General features: G+C 36.7%; 1 protein-coding gene across 2 annotated transcripts; it reads right to left on the minus strand.

Moving 5' to 3' along the window:
* Positions 1-840: 840 nt before the first annotated feature.
* Positions 841-16,920, minus strand: LOC114144877 (uncharacterized). Of its 2 annotated transcripts, none has more exons than XM_028018220.1 (16): positions 16,546-16,920; positions 13,810-13,837; positions 13,592-13,714; positions 13,253-13,309; positions 11,114-11,211; positions 7,506-7,611; positions 7,394-7,426; positions 6,407-6,534; positions 6,261-6,323; positions 6,125-6,182; positions 5,797-6,020; positions 5,350-5,397; positions 5,197-5,248; positions 4,297-4,392; positions 4,175-4,213; positions 841-3,041 (listed from the first exon to the last, which is right to left on the minus strand). In XM_028018220.1, exons 1-16 carry the CDS (start codon positions 16,654-16,656, stop codon positions 2,260-2,262), a joined length of 2,046 nt encoding a protein of 681 aa, XP_027874021.1. In that variant the 5' UTR covers positions 16,657-16,920; the 3' UTR covers positions 841-2,259. The 2 variants fall into 2 exon arrangements, with proteins under 2 accessions (XP_027874021.1, XP_027873939.1); XM_028018138.1 differs by having other exon boundaries at positions 13,253-13,312; positions 16,546-16,919.
* Between the last annotated feature and the right edge of the window lie 1,890 nt (positions 16,921-18,810).

Consider the following 18,810-nt stretch of genomic DNA (forward strand, 5'->3'; position numbering starts at 1 on the left):
CAACCTTGAACAGCTAATCTTTTAATTGTGGTACCATTTTTCTGTGTATATCACTGAAGACAATCCAGTGGCATGTATATGTGCATACATTTTAGTATGTGCTTAAAAATTGGTACCTACCACATTTTAGGACCCATATTGTACGCCAAAGCTCATCTTTTAACCACTACCATTGCAAACAAGACAGCGCTCCATCCACCACCACAGTCTCACTGTTTGCATACTGCAGCACCCTATCTTTGCAAACACACTTTGTTGTTTTAATATTATTTTTTATTTGCTGAGCCTGTTGAGTTTTTTGGAAGTCAAGGGAAGAAACAGCAAACAGGATATATTATCACTGGAAGTACCTTATCCTGTCCTCTACACAGTTACGTTACGTACTGTATTGATTTGATAAGTTTTATGTTGAAAAAATGATTAGAAAAAGTGTTTGTTCTACCTACTTTTGCTTTGTAGTCATATTTGTACTTTAAATGTATTTTTTTGTCTCTGCTTACACAATTTTACAATGTATCAGATGTAATGTTCACAGCTATAAAAAGCTCACCTATGTAAATAATTTCTTGGATGGCTACTTTTTTAATGTTGAGTAAAAACATGCTTAATGAGCGCTTCTCTTGAGTATTGTTTTATCCGACTCATACACTGCATCTGCAGTGCTCCATATTATCCATACAATCAAAGTGATGTTTGCTGACTGGTACGTCTCTCAGTTGTTTTTAAAAACTGCTTTATTGTGCTATAATCTATGTTGTAACATTCAAATAACTTTTATTGTGAAATTGTAGTAAGTCAAAATAAAGTTTCTGTTATTTATTCAGATATGAGCAATAACTGTTTATAGACAAGTACAATAATGCTTTATTCAATCCCATATTAAAACATTTAAGAGAAATCACAGTATAAAACCAACTCAGAATTCCTGAGCAAACCATATAGCATATTTACATGTGTAGTCTCTCATATATATAAATTTTTTCTTTCATGAATTGTAGGGTTTTTACTGTCCAGATGAATTGCAAGAACATCATGTACAGGTAAAATGACTTAAATACACACAGTGCCTCTGGAAAGGTTGGTATAAATATCAAGAGCATGCTACACTGAAAATGCTCTTTTTGAGGTTTTGTGTTAATGCCATTTTGCTTTTTCAAGATCACAAACATAATTTGCAAACTCCTAAAAATATCTTCTATTTTTAATGCATTTTGTTTTTCCAGGTAGTATCATGTTTCAGTGCTGGATCATGTTTCTCTTAAGAGTTAGCTGCTCAAGCTTTACTGATCTAATATTTATCATATAAAACTGTTCTTGCTGCTAAACACATAGCATCCAGGCTTATCAAGCTGATATTACTGTTTGATAAACCTAACTAGCAAAACTGTTGAACAATATGATGCTTCAACATGTCCTAAAGCAATTTCCATGTTGTCCTCATGCATGAGTGTTTTCTTCCAGACATGCCAGATTCCTCCCTAAGTTCAGAAACATGGTTCACTGGTCACTTCAAACTAACTGCAGGTGTTCGTATGTATTTTCTGAACTCTGAGTTCAAATTTTCTCCCTATGCAGGTGTGGGTTTTCTCCAGTTACTTCACTTTCTTCACATTGTCCAAACTAAGTGTGCCAAGTTTCTCTTTCAAGTCCCCCCAGGTGGCGGTACATGTCTGTGTGATTGTTTTCCTTTTGTGTTTCTGTGTTGCCATGTCCTGGATTAGCAACCTAACGTAGACCGCACAATATATTGCAAATTATCGCAATATCAATGTGCGCAATAATCATATTTCAAAGGACTGTTTGGAGTGAAATAATTCCAGCTAATATATTCCAAGACTTATGAAATTGCATTTTCTTCCAATATTAATCTAGTTGGACACAGTCTCCCTGCAGCAAATACTCTCACTGGACACTAATAACATTGACCCAAAATGCTAAAGATCACAGAGTGTAAGAAGCACAGACAATAGAGACAAGAAGGAAAATATTAGGCATATCGTAACTGATATCATCAATCCAATATTTACCAATATTATTTCCACTGAAAGATGTTCTAATGTCATGCAGTTGTGTCCTAACTCTTAACTGCCTTCTGTTCAATGACTTCTGGAGACACTTGGAGATCATCAAGCATCAGCATCCCACGACACAGTAACACAAACAGAAAATGGATATCTTTGTGCATTAATTGAGGTATCAACTCAACTCCAGGTACACTGGAGCCTCCCATAACTTGTCCTTTACGATCCTCTCTAGTTGTCAGACCCAATCCATTTTACCGACCACTGTATCAGGACTGGACGGTGGTGTGATTAAATTTGGTTCTAAGAGTAGTGTTTCCCCAGAGTCTTCCTCTTCCCGCCCAACACAGCCTGGAGATACACCAGCAAGATGCAACACATTTGTCCCTGCTGTGAACCCCGACAGCCTTTTGGCAAACACTCTGGATGCCATTCGAAGCCCCCCTGCCCTTTTCCGCCTTGCTGATGCTGAGGCGATTTGTTTGGAGCCCGCCAGCTCAGTCAGAAAGCCCAGACTTTGGGACGGAAGACTGTAGAGATGGAGTCCACAAAAAAGCCTTGGAAGCGGTCGGTAACCACCTGGAGGTGCAGGAGGGAGTGACTCAAACTGCACCAGCATGAACCGCTCGCCTGCACGGCCCTGTAAATAGTCTGCAAGAATACAGCTCAGCGAGGCGCCAAAAACATCCACGTGCCGGGACAAGGCAGAGTCCCCCTCCGCTCCTTTGATGCTCTCTTCATTGTTCTCGCAGCTGCAGGCTCCCCATTCCTCCGCTCTGGTCCACGTGGTCTGGGTTAGGACTAGCACCACCTTACCGCCCTGCCGCTTCAGACGGTCCAGTCGCGAGTGGAGCCAGGGCACGGGGCCGAGCACGCTGAGTTCGCCCTGGCTCCAGAGGTCAAGAGACACGGTGAAGCCCAGGGCCTGAAGAGATGAACCCAAGTGACATAGGAGCTCTGGGAGACGCTTGTCATCATCAGGCGGATATAGCAGCATCACATGACCGCCACCCACAGCACCTGAAAGAAAGAAAACATTCGTGCTGGCTGTTTTCAATCACAAGACAAAATAAATATTTGTTGAATATAATGCATGTCGTAATAAATTAACACTAAATGTACTTTTTAAGTCACAGAGTAAAAAAAAAAAAATCTTACCTGAACTATACAACTGGTAAAAATTAAAAATCTCACTTTTGCACTGCCTTGAAAAACTGTTTCATATTTTGTCACATGATAAATATAAATTTATGAATTTTATTGTCATTTTCTGTAGACGGACACTAAGGAGTCCATGGTTGTAAAGTGGAGAAAAAAATATTGGATACTTTTCAAGTTTCTGAACAAATAAAAACATGAAAAGTGTAGCATATATTTGTGCCAATACTTTGAAGGAAAACTTTCACTGCAATTAAAGCTGCCAGGGGGTATTTTCAAAAGGTTTCCACATATTCTCCATTTGATTAATGTCTGGACTTTTACGTTGCCATTTTAACGCATGGACATTATTCTTACTCACTCCTCCGTTGTTGTATGTTTATGTTTGCTGCTCGAAGGTAATCATTCACAGCTGTTTCTTTTATGGCAAAAACCATAAACAGAACTTCTTATAGCTGGATTCTTGCCACTCTCACTAAATTAGCCCTTATTTGTGGAATGGACGACTAATGGTTACACTGTAGACAGTGCGGCTTCACTGCATCTCCTTCATAGTTACAATGGCCAATTTTCTCTTTGATTTCCTCTACAGATAAGTACAGTTGGTAGGTTTGCAGTTTGCAGTATTGTTTTAAAACTTTGATTTAATCTTTTCTACAACTTTATCTCTGATTTAGCAGGCATGTTCCTTAGTCTGCAGTGATGCTGTTTATTCACTTATCTCCTCAAACAACCTCTAAGCATCACAGAAAAGCTGGATTGAGATTTAATTACACTTTGGTTAATTATTTTAATTTTTCAAAAATACTTTTTCTTTTCCTTTACAACTATGCTCTACTTTGTGTCTACAACATAAAATTCAAATAAAACAAACAGAAATTTGTGTTTCAAGCAAAGATTTTAAGCAGTAAGACTAGTTTTTAAAGGACTTGTAACATCAGCAAAAGGGTTTGTTTTTTTTGTCGACGTAAACAGAAAACAAGAGTTAGACAAACCTTTGACGTCATCATCCTTCAACCATCTCCAAACATATCCTGGAGAAAAAGCAGAAATAATATTGAGACGTTTTCATACTAACCGCAAGAGACATTCAGTTTTGTATCCTAAAGAAGCCAACCTTTCAGAACGCCTTGTATCAAATAGACTCCAAGTATAGCCAAACATATCAGGATAAATCCGACGAGAAGTGAAAGAATCCATCTCTCTCGATGTGCTAAAATAAAACAAAATAAATTTCAAAAAATAAAGAAGCCTTCATAAGATTGTGTCTGTGATTTCAACCACATCATGAGATTGTAAATGTACAGTGAAAGTCAAATGTTTTGACACTCGTACAAATCTTGTTTTTCATTAACTTTACTGCTTCATTTAATGGTGACAATCAGTCTTTTGTTGGCCACGGTTACCTTTAATGAAACATGCTGTCATTGTCAAATTATGTCAAAATGGCAGATTACACCCAAGTCAGCCAGTTATAGCACAATTAGCACAATTTTCAATTAAGGCATTTTAACTGCTTATAGTTGCCAAAGATGGTCCAAAGACAAGGACCATTTATTAAAGAATATTCAACAAAGCCAACTGTCATCAAACTTTTCACACCAACTCCACCCACAGGGCTATAAAGTTTTTAGTGCTTCTCCTGAAAATGAGTCAAGTTAAGTTTTAGCTATAGATAAAAAAATAGCTAAATCATTCCCATTTTACACACCTCTTTCTGTATTTTCTCTTTTCTATGGCATTAGAGGCAGTAGCTGATGCTGCTCAATATCCTTCTCTAGTGAGCTGCTGATGTCACTTTATCAAAATTTGGTGGCTCAAGGTTTCATGTTTATAGCGAGTTCAGTGTGGCCTACTTTATAAAAACATGACAAAGAGAGCAACGGTGAAGCAGTAAAGTTTGTGAGAAACATGTTTTTCTTAGGCATAAACTGTACAATAAAATTCATTAAATGATCCACATAAAAATAAACATTGGACATTGTTTTTAAGATTATGTAGTAGTTTGAATTCTTACTTTCAAATGGACACTGGGGCTCTGAGAACGAGACCATCCATTCAGATTTAACCTATAATATAATGGTTTAAAGTGATTGTAGGTTCAATGGTTCAGTACAAAATGTTGTTAAAACCAGAGAGGATTTATTGAGGAAAAAAGTACAAATGGTACCTGCACACAAAGCTGAGGGTGTGGCTGGAGCAAGAACTCCCCTGCTTGCTGAAAAGACAAAAGGAATAAATTAAAATGCAAATTAATAAGTATAATAAATAGATCTCAAAATGATCTGAAAGCACAAAGATGTCTGAAATACTGGCAGGAACAGATGTAACCACACAGCAGATGTCTGACATGTGGTGTACAAGGACATCTCCTCAGACAACAATGCTGCCTGACTTGTAAAATGACTTCATGCCAGGCATTAAGCAAACAATGCCTTTTCTTTTATACGAATCATTTCAATTGTGATCTTTATAGGTCTCCAGGTCGACAGCTACACCATTAAAAGTTGGACTGATTCCAAACATTCGTCAGCATAAGTCATTTTGACTGAGGCACAAAATTTTGACATCTACTTTATGAACGGAGGGTGTGGCATATTGAGGGATGTTTTCTTACCCAGTGTACTCTGTGCGCCGCAGTCCAACCAGTAGTCTTGAGTTGCTGTTTGGACCCTGTCACTTCTTCACACTGGCCCCCTGCCATGTCTTTCTTGCACAATTGTACCTCTGCCTGCACTTTACAGACAGAGGTTACATTCCAGCTCAGTCCCGTTTCCCCAATCCTTAACGGAGACTCCACCATCGTCACAGACATGTTGTGCTGCATTCTTCTCAGAGCGTCTATTAAAAAAATAAAAAAGCAGAAAATGGGACGTCATATTCCATGAACCAATTCATCACAAAGCAGATAAGATCGGACAGCAACATCAGGAAACAGCTCTCACCTGTTTTATTTGTGAAAGGACAGTACTTCCCTTTCGTGTTTTTACTGTCAAACCATGCCTACAAAAATAGTCACGTTTTAATCATTCCTTTCATCTTATGTATATGAATATTTTTCCGAGTTAAAATTCTAGTTACCAGGAAGCATAGGCATGGTGCAATGAGATATGATGGAATAACTGTTTCACTCTCGCCAGTGGGCTGCACAGACAAGAAAATTACACAGGCGAAACTATTGTTGAACATTTTGAAATGTGTGCATGAACACTTTAGGGATGACTTACCCACATAAGCGGCTGTCCAGATACGTCATCCCATTGCATTCCCCAATAGACCTTCTCTTGTGTGGGAGGAATATTTTGCAGTTGCAGCCGGACCGAGCTTTCTGTGTCATTTACATGGAACCTGGGAACTGGGAGAGGAACACGTCAGTCATTGCAAACAACTGACTGTAGTCCTTTTTTAAACGCATTGCGTGACCACATGTGCTAGGACAAACAAACAAATGATTCCAGATAATGTTTTATCTTAAAAAAATCACAAAGTACAGAAAAAGATACATACATTTGTCATCTTCATTATAACAATTGAAGATAACAATTGTTATAATGAACATTAAAACTTTTTGCATTTAAAAACATGCAAAAAGTTTTTAAATTATGATTTGTTTTTTTCATTAATTAAGGGGGAAAAAAGCCACCATTAGTCCATGTGAGAAACAACTTCCCTCTCTAAACCTAAAAGCTGAATGCAACAAATTGGCCTCAACCATTTGTGATACTTGGCAGTCTTTAAATTGCTGTAAGGGAGTTTGACCTGCTTTTCTTTGCAGAAGTGGTTTAATTAAGCCACATTAAAAGATTTTAAGCATCTCAACCAGATTTAAGTCTGGACTTTCACAAGGCTTACCCAAAATCTTCCTTTAATTTTTTAATTCATTCAGACGTGGACTAATTGATGTGCTTCAGACCACTGTCGTGCTGCTTAACTCAAACGCTCTTGAGCTTAATCTAAAAAACTGATGATCCGATATGCTTCCATCAATTTCAGCAGGTCGTTGAGGTCATGAAGCAGAAAAGCACCCTACACCATCACACTACTGTCTCCATGTTTCTCTGTCTGTACAGAGAAACTCTACTGTACTTTTAATGAAACGTGCATCTTAAAAAAGGCTCTGCTTTTGTGTCATCAGCCCACAGAATACAAAACTGAATGTAACATTTCTTTAGATTTTTGTGGACAATTGTATTTGTGAAATTTTAATCTCTTACCGTGGAGCTCTTGAAAGAGATTCAAGGGGCAGACTGAAAGAAAGAGGAAGGAAAATGAACTCTCTGATTCTGCTGTTTTTTGTTTTAATAAAATTACAGCATTTTAACTCACCTTCTTTAGGTGCAGGAAATGTGATATTTTTGACGATTTGTGTTTCCTTTGAATCGGCTGTGACCACAACAGGAGCCTCAAAATCCACTTTCTCTATCAGCAGCAACTGTGTTAGCCGAAAATATGAAACCAATGTAAACTTTTACACCCTCATCAATCCATTGTATATCTGCATTGCATTTTTAAATGACATAACATCCAGACACTTTAAATAACATTGTTTTACGAACGTGCTAGGCTGCCGTCAGTCACATTTGAACCGTTCAAAACATTTATTGTGTACTCTTGGTAACATAACTTTATCTCATGCTGCACCATACAGATGGTCTGTCTGCTCCAATGAATTTTTACTCACTTTAGGAAGAGGTCATAATTGAGATAGCAGAGAAGTTGAAGCTTGTTTTTCAATTTAAATAACTAGTAATATTTTGACCACTTGAAGGTAATTTAAAGTCTGTACATCATCTAGAACAACACAATTAGGAAGAAACTATATTAAAATTATAAAGTAAATTTCAGCTACTTTAAATGCAGCATGCAGGTGATCCCAGTCTGAGGATTTCAAAAACAGTTGATCTGGATTTTAATGCACAGCCATGATATCTGAGTCCAAAAAAAGGTAAGCAAACAAGAAGCAGTTCTTGTGTGAGTAAGAACAAATTATTGACGCAAGAGGATAATTTGCATCCTAGCTCAAAAAGTTAGAAAAGTAAAAGAAACTTAAATAACCGCTAATTACAACCAGGGTATGTGCAATACCATCCATACACACAACATGTTGAAAGTTGAAGAAGAAGAGCTTCTCTGCCAGCTGGCACTTTGTACAGTGCATTTGCAGTCTTGGAATTGGGCAATCATCATATCAATTATCACTATGGTGAAACATTTCTTACCATGATAAGAATTTTGATTTTTCATGATAAAAATAAATGACATCAGAAAACTTCAAAAATTTAAGACTATTGGCAGGATTGCTACTTTTACTATGTTCTTTTGCTTTTACGATTTCCATGTGGAACCATAAATTCAAATATTTGATAAAATGCAGATTATGTGTGCATAACCAGCAGACGTAACCTGTGTTATGTCTGCAGGTTTTATCAGAAATCTTTTTCTGATAAAGATTATAAAGAGTAAAAAAAAAAGAATCATACTGTTAGATATGATTTTATCAGCAGTTTTTATATTTATTGGGCTTGAACTTCAGTGACATACTGAGAGATTACAAAGAAGCTATAAATATTTTTGTGACTACTTTTACAGCTATGACAATACATACCACAAATTCTAGTAATAAAATTTTCAGTCTACGTTCCCCATTCCTAACACAGTCTCACCAAAGTCGTATTGTTCCTAACTTGATGTCTACTTTAACATAGTAATGTGTTACAAAGCTCAAATCATCTCCAACTGATTTCTTGTTGAATCTGTGCCACAAACAAATGAGGCTGTTCTCAAATGAGGCTGCTGTACAAGCCAAGGTAAATATAGTAAGCATAGATTAGAAATATGTACATTCATCTGAAACCAGTCACTTATATGGATGTTCATTCTAAATAAAACAATCACAATAACTATATTTCTTTAAAAAATTATAATTTTAAACATTAAAATGATTTCAAGTAGTACTTAATTACTTTGTAACAGCCCAATAACGATGATAGACTATAATTATATAAGAAGTATGCAGAAGTTCACTAAAGGGCTTCCAGCAATGATTAGTAACAGGAAGAAGAGGAAAACTGTAACTCCAATAAGGAAGAGAAGCTCTGCAGTAATTAGTTAGATAAAAATAAACCCTTATAGGTTGATTTTAATATTTCTGTTGTCTAAGAAAGTTTGGCTCAACATGAGATGAACAAGAACACATAGATTCAGAGAGTAGATAAGAAACATAATATATTTATTCTACTACAAAGAAAGCAGAATAAAAATAGCTTTACTTGACTTCCTTGTTCAGGGATGCTTAGCTTAAACAACAAAATTTGATTACATCTGTTTTTAAAGATATACTAAAATTAATCAGGTGGCGCTTTTCACCCTACGATATTCTAACGATATATCTATCTTTCCCTCTTTCTGAGCAATTTTATCTTACTCGATTTAAAGAATTCAGCAGCATAAACAAAAATAAATGCAGCAAGAACAATAAAAGTCAAATTAACAAAATGAATTAATATATCTTTACTGTAAACTTGAGAATTTCTGTTCAGACTAGTCCATTTGTACCACACATTTATTGAATATTGTACTTGAGGTAATATTGTACATATAAAATTTTACAATTTACTTTTAAAAACCACGACAAAGTGCAGTTGGTAATAGTTTCTGGGCATTCAACTGCATGAGTTTCCAAAGAATTTAATGAACTCAGCAAAGCAAAAACGTCTTGCCCACAAGATGTTTGAACATGTTTCTGCTTCTGCTCCAGGGAGTTGCTTTAAAAACTCATGTCTACATGTTTCGTTATGTTCGTTCTTTTTTTTTTTCAAACACACAATGACGCCACGTAGGAGGATGATATCAATTTACCAGGAAGAAGTCAAAGGGAATAATTTCTCAAAAAATAGAATTAGTAGGAAAAGAGAGACTTCCGCCTGTCACCGGCAGAATAAATACCTTTGATCTTTAGGGACCATTATCTACTATCATGGTTAAAATTAAGTATTGTTTATAAAATATGTAAATATTTAGAAACAAGGTTTTTTTAATCCTGTAAGAAGCATAGTTCATTTCATTTATTTGAGACCCAAATTAAACCAAAATTTAAAAGTTGTGCTCAAAAAGCCAAACATACTCAAAGATTCAGCTGCTTGCAGTACTTCTAGCTCTGATCAGTTGGATAATCTTATCAGTCTCGCTCATTGTAGTGCAGGAATTTATGGCCCTTTCTTTACTCAAAGAGTTGTTTCAAAAGTTGTATGCAGATCTATCTTAAGGTCCTATCAGAGCATTTTAGTCAAGGCAAGGCCTGGACTTGACTGAACCCTTCTAAAACCTTTAAATTTTTAGCCACTCTGCTATCGATTTGCCTCCAAGTTCAGAAAAACCTTTTGATTCACCTCATGAATTCACTCTTAATCTGGTAGAATGCCCACTTCTGAAAAGTTTGAGTGCTGTCCTCAATATTTTCAGTTTATTAGAGCCATCTCTCTCAATGCCAATGAACAGAGACCCTTCTAACCGTTGTGAGATTTATGGACGGCAACAATTACTTTTCTAAGATCATTACTGGAGTCCTAGAAAGTTTGCTTACATGGATCTGCTTCAAGTTCCTGCTGATCAGCTGATTGATTGTATTTTTAATCAACTAAACCCAGTTCTACAGTATCTACTGTAAGAATTCCTGTGGAAAAAGTACAGGTGGGTTAAATTTTCAATTCATTTCCTCTCCGTTGAGACTTTTTGTTGAATTTGTGTTAAAGGGTTGCATGTGATCTAGTGCTGTTCACCAGAGGTTGTGCGTTTCAAACTGCAATACCAGAAGAGGATTAGATGAATAATTTTAATAAAGCTTGCTATGTAAAATCTATGTAAAACCATTGACTTCAATGAAGGTGTCCTTTTACCAGGACTGTTCTTGAGGCTATCTTTTATACAAGGCTTACCTCATATTTGGAGGACGCGCTCATGTAGGTTGGTTTAAAACGGATTGCCCTGCAGATATCGATGGAACCCGGCAAGGAGAGACAGACTTTCACAATAGCTACAAGACAAAGAAAACAAATGTTATATAAATTACAGTATAAAGAGACCCAGTTATTATAAAGAGCCAACTACAGTGTCATTCACAATATTAGCACTCCTAATAAAGACACACAGAGGACTGAAAATTTGGTTATCTTTTGTATGTCAGAAAAATGAAACGTTTTTAAATAAGCTCATCTGGAGGTTTGCTGGTAAGTGTGTTAATATAATCAATAGAGGAAAAATCACCTTACTTCATGTAACTTTTATAAATATATATATATATTTTACATATTTGTTGATTGTGTCACCATGTCATGACAGTATGGTATGAGACAGTTAATCTGTGGAAAAAAAATCTAACTCCTTCGCCTTCTCCTAGTGATAATTACAAACAACTAATTAGAGCCAGGAGGCGGGTCTTAGCCCTCTGGCTCCTGGTGGTGAGATAAACTTGGATCTTAGTCCAGCCATGTAACTAAAGGTAACTATGTTATGGTGGTTAGCACAAACAGACTTCTACTGACCATCAAGAACTAAGATTTGCCCTTAAAGAAAGAGATCATCTCAACCTGCTCACACTTCGATTCAGAGCAAACAGCTTAAAACACATGAGACTGTCACGTAATTGGCTGGATAAAGGTCCAAGTTCATCTTACCACCATGAAGATGGAGTTTAAAAAAATCTTACTATAAATAATTGCTGGAAGGAGTGGCGTCTTAGGTCACTAACTACCATTAGATAAGATCTACATGTCGGGAAGAAATCGTTGATACCATCACAAGCCTAAACTTGTAGAGTTTGCCAAATGCTATTGGGACTTAAATCTGAAATTTGTAATATATTATAAAATTCATGTAATTGAGTGTGATTATATCTATATGATTGGATTGATTTGGTTAAATAAGTTGGAACCGTTAGTGTTATACAACAGCTTGAGTTGAGTTACAAACATCCATCCATCCATCCATCCATCCATTTTCTGTGCACCCTTGTCCCTAATGGGGTCGGGAGGGTTGCTGGTGCCTATCTCCAGCTACGTTCCAGGCGGGAGGCGGGGTACACCCTGGACAGGTCGCCAGTCTGTCGCAGGGCAACACAAAGACATACAGGACAAACAACCATTCACACACAAACACACACCTAGGGAGAATTTAGATAGACCAATTAACCTAACAGTCATGTTTTTGGACTGTGGGAGGAAGCCGGAGTACCCGGAGAGAACCCACGCATGCACAGGGAGAACATGCAAACTCCATGCAGAAAGACCCCGGCCGGGAATCGAACCCAGGACCTTCTTGCTGCAAGGCAACAGTGCTACCAACTGCGCCACTGTGCATTATGTTACAAACATAATGAATTTAACTCAACAGTGTTTGAGTCAGCTGAGACTAACATCATCCACATTTGATGAACAGACCCTCCAAATTAGTTTGGTAGGAAATACAGGATGAATATGGGGAAAGCACCTCATGGCCTCTGTTATACATAATGTAGATTCCATCAAACTGTGGGACTGTTTCTTCTCTGATGGCCCTAGAAGTTTTGACTTTTGACTTTAAGGGAAGATCAGTTTTCACTGCCAGTAAACTGAAAATGGGTCATCATTTGGATATTTTGGTACGATAATGAGCCAGAGCAAATAACCACATCAAGATAGATATGATTTATCGGAAACAAAAGTCTACTTCAGTACATCACCAGCTCATTCCCAAAACCTAAATCCTATAATAAAAAAAAACATATGAGGTGAATAAAGAGAAGAGAACATATGGGAGGACCAGGACCCTTTGTTCACTCCAGTTCTGTGAAATCTTGTGGAAGACAACTAAGAGCTCTCCCATTTCCAAACATAACCTAGTTTCAATCAAATATTAATGAGCAATTAAATGAGGCACTGACAATTTATCTAAAATAATTACTTTTTAACATTTCCCCACTAGTCAATGTGGTAAGGCAATAATTTTCTACAATTTTACAACTTCTTACACACCTTTACTGGGAGCACCAATGATGTGACATGAGCTTTAACTACCCTCCTTAAGAGTTTATTTCATACCTTCTTCATCGCTGTCGTCACCTGATCCGTCAGGACTCTGCTTTTCGAAATCTGCACCTACTGCAACATGTACGGTAATTATATCAGCAAAGAAAACAGTATTACTAAATACTGCAGAAGCAACAACAGAAGCCACAGTGCTGCAGCAAAAAGCTACAACAGAAAATATAGATAGATAGATAGATAGATAGATAGATAGATAGATAGATAGATAGATAGATAGATAGATAGATAGATAGATAGATAGATAGATAGATAGATAGATAGATAGATAGATAGATAGATAGATAGATAGATAGATAGATAGATATCTTTTAGAAAATAAATATTTGAAGTTACCCTGGAGACTGATTTTAATTTGTAGACATGGTTCACAGACCAAGTGGCAGTGAGTGGTGTTAAGCTGAAAGTGTGTAATATTTAGAGAGCCATATGGATCAGGTGGGGCATCTCTGAAAGACACTGAAGACAAAGAGCGTCTGTTTAGACCAACTGCGGGCGTGCGAGCTTCTCATTATAAAACAGAAGCACATTTACAACAGATGTCATGCAGCTACCTTTGGTCATGTGGCAGTCAGAGAGACCCTGGAGGCGAGAAAAAAAAGATATAAGAGAAATGTTAATGAACCACACCTACAAAGCACATCAACAATAAATACTGGCTTAACAGGTGTTCACATGTTTTATACAAGAACAAAACCACTACAGCTTATTTGTGAACAAGACAAGAGTAAAACTTAATTCCAACCTGGCTTTTAAAAAATTTTATAGACTCTGTGGACTTGTAAAATCTGAGGTTATATTTGTTTACAATTATAATGCAGTTTTCATAAAAGCTTCACAGCTTCCTAAAGCTTCTTAATCTCATTCCACCTTATGACAAACAACAGAAAAAAATGCACTAAATCATTTTTTTAGTACATTTCCCAGTTTTCTTCTCTTACTGAATGTGATTGGTGGGTGTAAGGTTATCACAACACTTTTCATAGAGCTGTCATCTGAAAAAACATGAACAAAAAACAGTATTTGAAATTTGGCTTCATGTTTGATGTCTCTAGTCGGCAGGGCTTTTTAAGTGACTGTGTCAGTTAACTCAGCCATGAGTCATAAACTCCACAAACTCTATTAGTTTTTCCTGTTCACCCATAAAAAGTGGTTTTTACATTTAAAAAAAAAAAGCTAAGGCTGGGAGACTTTGTTATTTTGGAAGAAAAAAAATCAACCCATTGCATAAAAACAGCATTTACCTAGTTTTTTTTGTTTGTTTGTTTTTAAACAAGCTTTTTTTCATGTTTTTCTCCTGTGCTCAACAATGCATAAACTATCTATGGTAAAAGAAGAGAGGAATATATACAGCTAACCTCTGGTAAACATGTGCCAAAAGAGAAAGACAAGAGAACACGCGTTTAGGTCAGGCAGATATCTATTGATCTACATAACTCAAGAAGATACTCGCCTATTATTTTCAATATCTACAGTCTGGATAATGATGAAAAAGTTTGAAACAACTGAAATTGTGAAACGAAAGGCTGTAAAAATACTTTATTCTCCCATTATGGATCACATCAAGGATGGTAAAAAGATCTGAGAGGCTGAATTTTAGGGAACTGTATCATCTTATTACTGCATCTGCAGAGCAGCAAATAGTTTGAAGGTTTTAGCACATCTTTACCAGGTGTGCCAGTAAAAATGGAGGGTTCTATGTTTTTAGGAGCTCGGAAATTGTTCAAAGGTGACATGAAGCTCATTTCTGGATCACATTAAGAAACAAAATTGTGCCTGGAAAATCAAATTACCTCAATTTTAAGAAACTCAAATTTAAATACTTTTAGTTTTCTCCTTAATTCCACTTTATTCTCATCTGTTATTTCCCCGTTTTCTTTTCTTACTGAATGTGTTTTGGTGGGTGTAATTTACAACTAACCATTTATTTTTATAGCATGTCTGACAGATTTGGGTTAAATCAGAGCAGAGTGCTGGTGACAGATGTGTTTTTATCCCCCGCCCCCCAAAAATGTGTGACTACAGAAGGCTGTTGCTGTAAATAATAAGTAAATAATAATTTAAACCAGATTATCACTTGGAAACAGTGTCAAAACAAGCACATCCCAGATTTCCGCAGTTTGGTTTGATTCTATATCAGTGTTTATTGTACAAATTGTTTCCACTCGACTAATTTTAGTACAACCAGTTTCAGGTGTCAGCTCCAAGCACATATTTTTAATTAACTTGTTCTGTAAATCTGTAAGAAAAAACAAAACATATCGTGTTTGTGCAAAGCAACTACTAAGACTCCAACCTGTTGCTTGTGTACTTTTGAAATTACATTTTCTTCCTGTCACTCAAATTTATATTTATACACTTGGATTCAGCACACCAAACAGCTATCTTCACACCGGAGGGAATAAACAGGCATCAGCCAGCTACTGAGACCAAAACACTTCAGGCATTATCTCTGTTCCAGTAGAGGATTACAAGGAATGCAACAGTTACAATACAGTCTGTGACGGGTGAATCTCCACCAAAATCTTAAATAGTTCTCTGAAGGCTGAAGTTATTTCTGTTGATTGAGCATTTTCTTTCCATACTTTTTTCTTTCACTCAACTTTCCACAGTACAGCACTCCAAACAGACTTAATGGAAAACTGAAAAGTCAGTCAGTGCCTCCAATGATTTAAGTCATTGTAAAGCAAAAACTTAATATGTAAACGAATTTAAAATGAGTCCTAATCTAATATTCACAGAAACTGAATTTTAGGCTTCGTAAAGAGTAAGTTAATGATCACAATTATCCATGAAATGTATCACCCTCTGTCTAATGAACCTGCATAATATCGGAGCTCCTCTTACTGATTTGAAATAATAAACTTTTAGGTGATGTTCTAACTTCTCAAAGTGCCTTTAGTAGGTACAGTCATTAAAAAAAAAAGTTAAAAAAAAAACTTTTTAGGAAGAAACGCTGAAAATGACAATTTAATTTTAGAAGGCTGTTTCATACTACTCAGACGTTTAGCGGTTTTGTGTGAAAGTAACTTGGTCAGAGCGCCTTACCCCAGTGGGGTAAGGTGTCATGCTCAGGACAGTTAAATAAGTAATGGACATTAAACTTTGATCCCTGCCTGGATGCGCGTCTTTTCTGAATTCCGACCCATAAAACAGTAATGTCAATACATAGCACTATCAAACAACTTTAGCGAACTATGTTATCACACATTATACATTTATGAAGCAGAAATAGACCAATTAGGTGTAATTTTAAAGCTTAAGTTGATCATGTCGGTTAATTCGGTTACCTGGCCGCAGAGTAGTTTAGGTGTGTCCTTTTCCTGCGCGCCTGCTGACAGGAGCAGCCACACAATGAGCACAGCCACAACATGCGCTCCCATGCGCAGAAAGGGAGTCATATTTTCCGCTCGAAGCCGACAGGGACGTTTTAATCCTCTTTTCCCAGCTTCTCCTTGACCGTTTCGTCCATAGAGCACCACTATGCCTCAGCGCAACTATATTTCCAAGAAAACAAGCTGCTAGGCTTGCTGTTGGATCCGCACACGTGAGCCGCCTGTACTAGGTTTCACTGCACAAATTGAATGACAGCTCCGGGACGTGGGCATGTCGCTGTTGAGCTACCTGCTCAGATGCAACCTTGGAAAAGTTGTTGGCTTCTCACAGAGCGTGACAGGTTTCTGACGAGAAATGGGCGGATCCTGTTGTGCAGGTTGTGACGTAAATCTGAGCAATTGCCACACAGGTGAAAGATTTATGTTTCAGGACATGGAAGGATTTGGGGTAAACAAGAGCTTTCCGGTAGTAAAAGTTTAAAGTTGTCAGAAGATCTCAGATTTAAATATTATGGAAATGAAAGGATAGACATATGAAATACCAGTATATATGGAGGAAACCCAATGTCTTAATTAATAGTTGTTAATATGCCTCTGTGAGATGGATATGTAAAACTTCTGCTAGGCATGCTTAAGTTAATGAATATGTTTATTAAGCAAGCCAAATTCACAGCTTGGTCTGCAGGGAACAAATGCAAACAGAGTTACCCCACCAAACTCTGGCTTTTTATATGGTTGTAGGCAGCACAACCTTGGCTTCCCATATTTAACATGGTTATTATGTTTAACCATTGCTTGTGTACATGGCTGGCTGGCTATTGGACTTTTTAAGGCATGTCTTTGCACTGAATTTTATTTTGGGATATTAGAGTAAAAGGGGGACTGAATACAAATAAATGACAAATTATTCAAATCTTTACTTGTAAAATGAAATCTGAATCTTGTATCATTATTCTTTCACTTCACAATTGTGTGAGACTTAAAATTTGAAGGCACCACTTTTCCAAATAAAATACATTTCTGTTCAAATTTTGAACCATTTTGTATAAATTACCCTTTTGTTTAGTTCCTAGGATCACATTGCTGGTTGCAGACAGATAAAAATAGGATTCACTCCTCCACCAGAAAAATATTCAGTGTTTACTGAGAATCAAAACAGAACCTTATTCCAGCATCCATCATGCACTTCTTTTATTTATAGAAATCTTGTCAGTTTTTCTTTCTTTTTGATTATATGAATAAAGGAGTCAGTGGAAAATGTGCCTTGCTATCTCTTTGTTGCAAAATAAGTGAAGGTTTGAAGAGTCAAGCATGTTTAAAGCTATCATAACAATAAGCACAAGGATGATAATCTGGATGATAATTTTTTATCATACAGGACTGAGATAAAAAATTAAAAGGGGAGAAGAGCAAATTTAACTAACCATCTTTTTCACAGCTGTTCAGCCCACAAAGGTAGTTGAACAGCCAACATCTCAAACAACTTTACAGTCTGTGCTAAATATTTGACAGTTTAGTTGTGGTCATGAATTTTTCTACAGGAACCACATGTTTGTTTTTTTCAGTTGGGTGACAACATTTAATGACTTGCCTCCACCTAAATGCACATATCAGTTAGGTCAACTGATTGCTTCCTTGCTTATCTAACAGGCAGACGTGCCTGCAGTGTTTGGTTCAACCATAAATTTAAATACAAAATCATGCTGGGACCTTAAATACATACAGTTTGTTGAATTTTCAAATTGTAGGTTTGGCTCAACTCCACATTAAACACCTTTGTACTCGTGAGAGTAAACTGGCCTGCCAGGGAAGCGCAGCCAACCTTCATAACATACTGAAAAATGCAACATCAAGGTATGGGTGTGGTATAGGCTTTTGCATAATATTTTATGACTGTGGCCTTTGATCGTGACGATACAGTTAAATCATGTCTGAGTGTGATCAGCAAGGAAGGTTAAACACCTGACAATTAAAATCTGCATACTATGTTTGCAAAAGTATTACTAGGATTATATTTGATCTCCGTCAAGCAGCACATATTCATTTGTAAGGATCACCTTAATTGTGATATTTTTAAGTAAATTCCAATGTAAGCAGAAAATAATTACAGTTTGCCTTTGGGTAATGTGGAAGATCTCGAAGGTTTAATAGGGAATGTAAGTGAACAAACAACTAAAGAACCCAGCCGAAAGGTCAGAAATTATGTTGCGGAGAAGCTAA

This window comes from Xiphophorus couchianus, chromosome 1 (genome assembly GCF_001444195.1).
Source record: "Xiphophorus couchianus chromosome 1, X_couchianus-1.0, whole genome shotgun sequence".
Classification (NCBI taxonomy): Eukaryota; Metazoa; Chordata; class Actinopteri; order Cyprinodontiformes; family Poeciliidae; genus Xiphophorus; species Xiphophorus couchianus.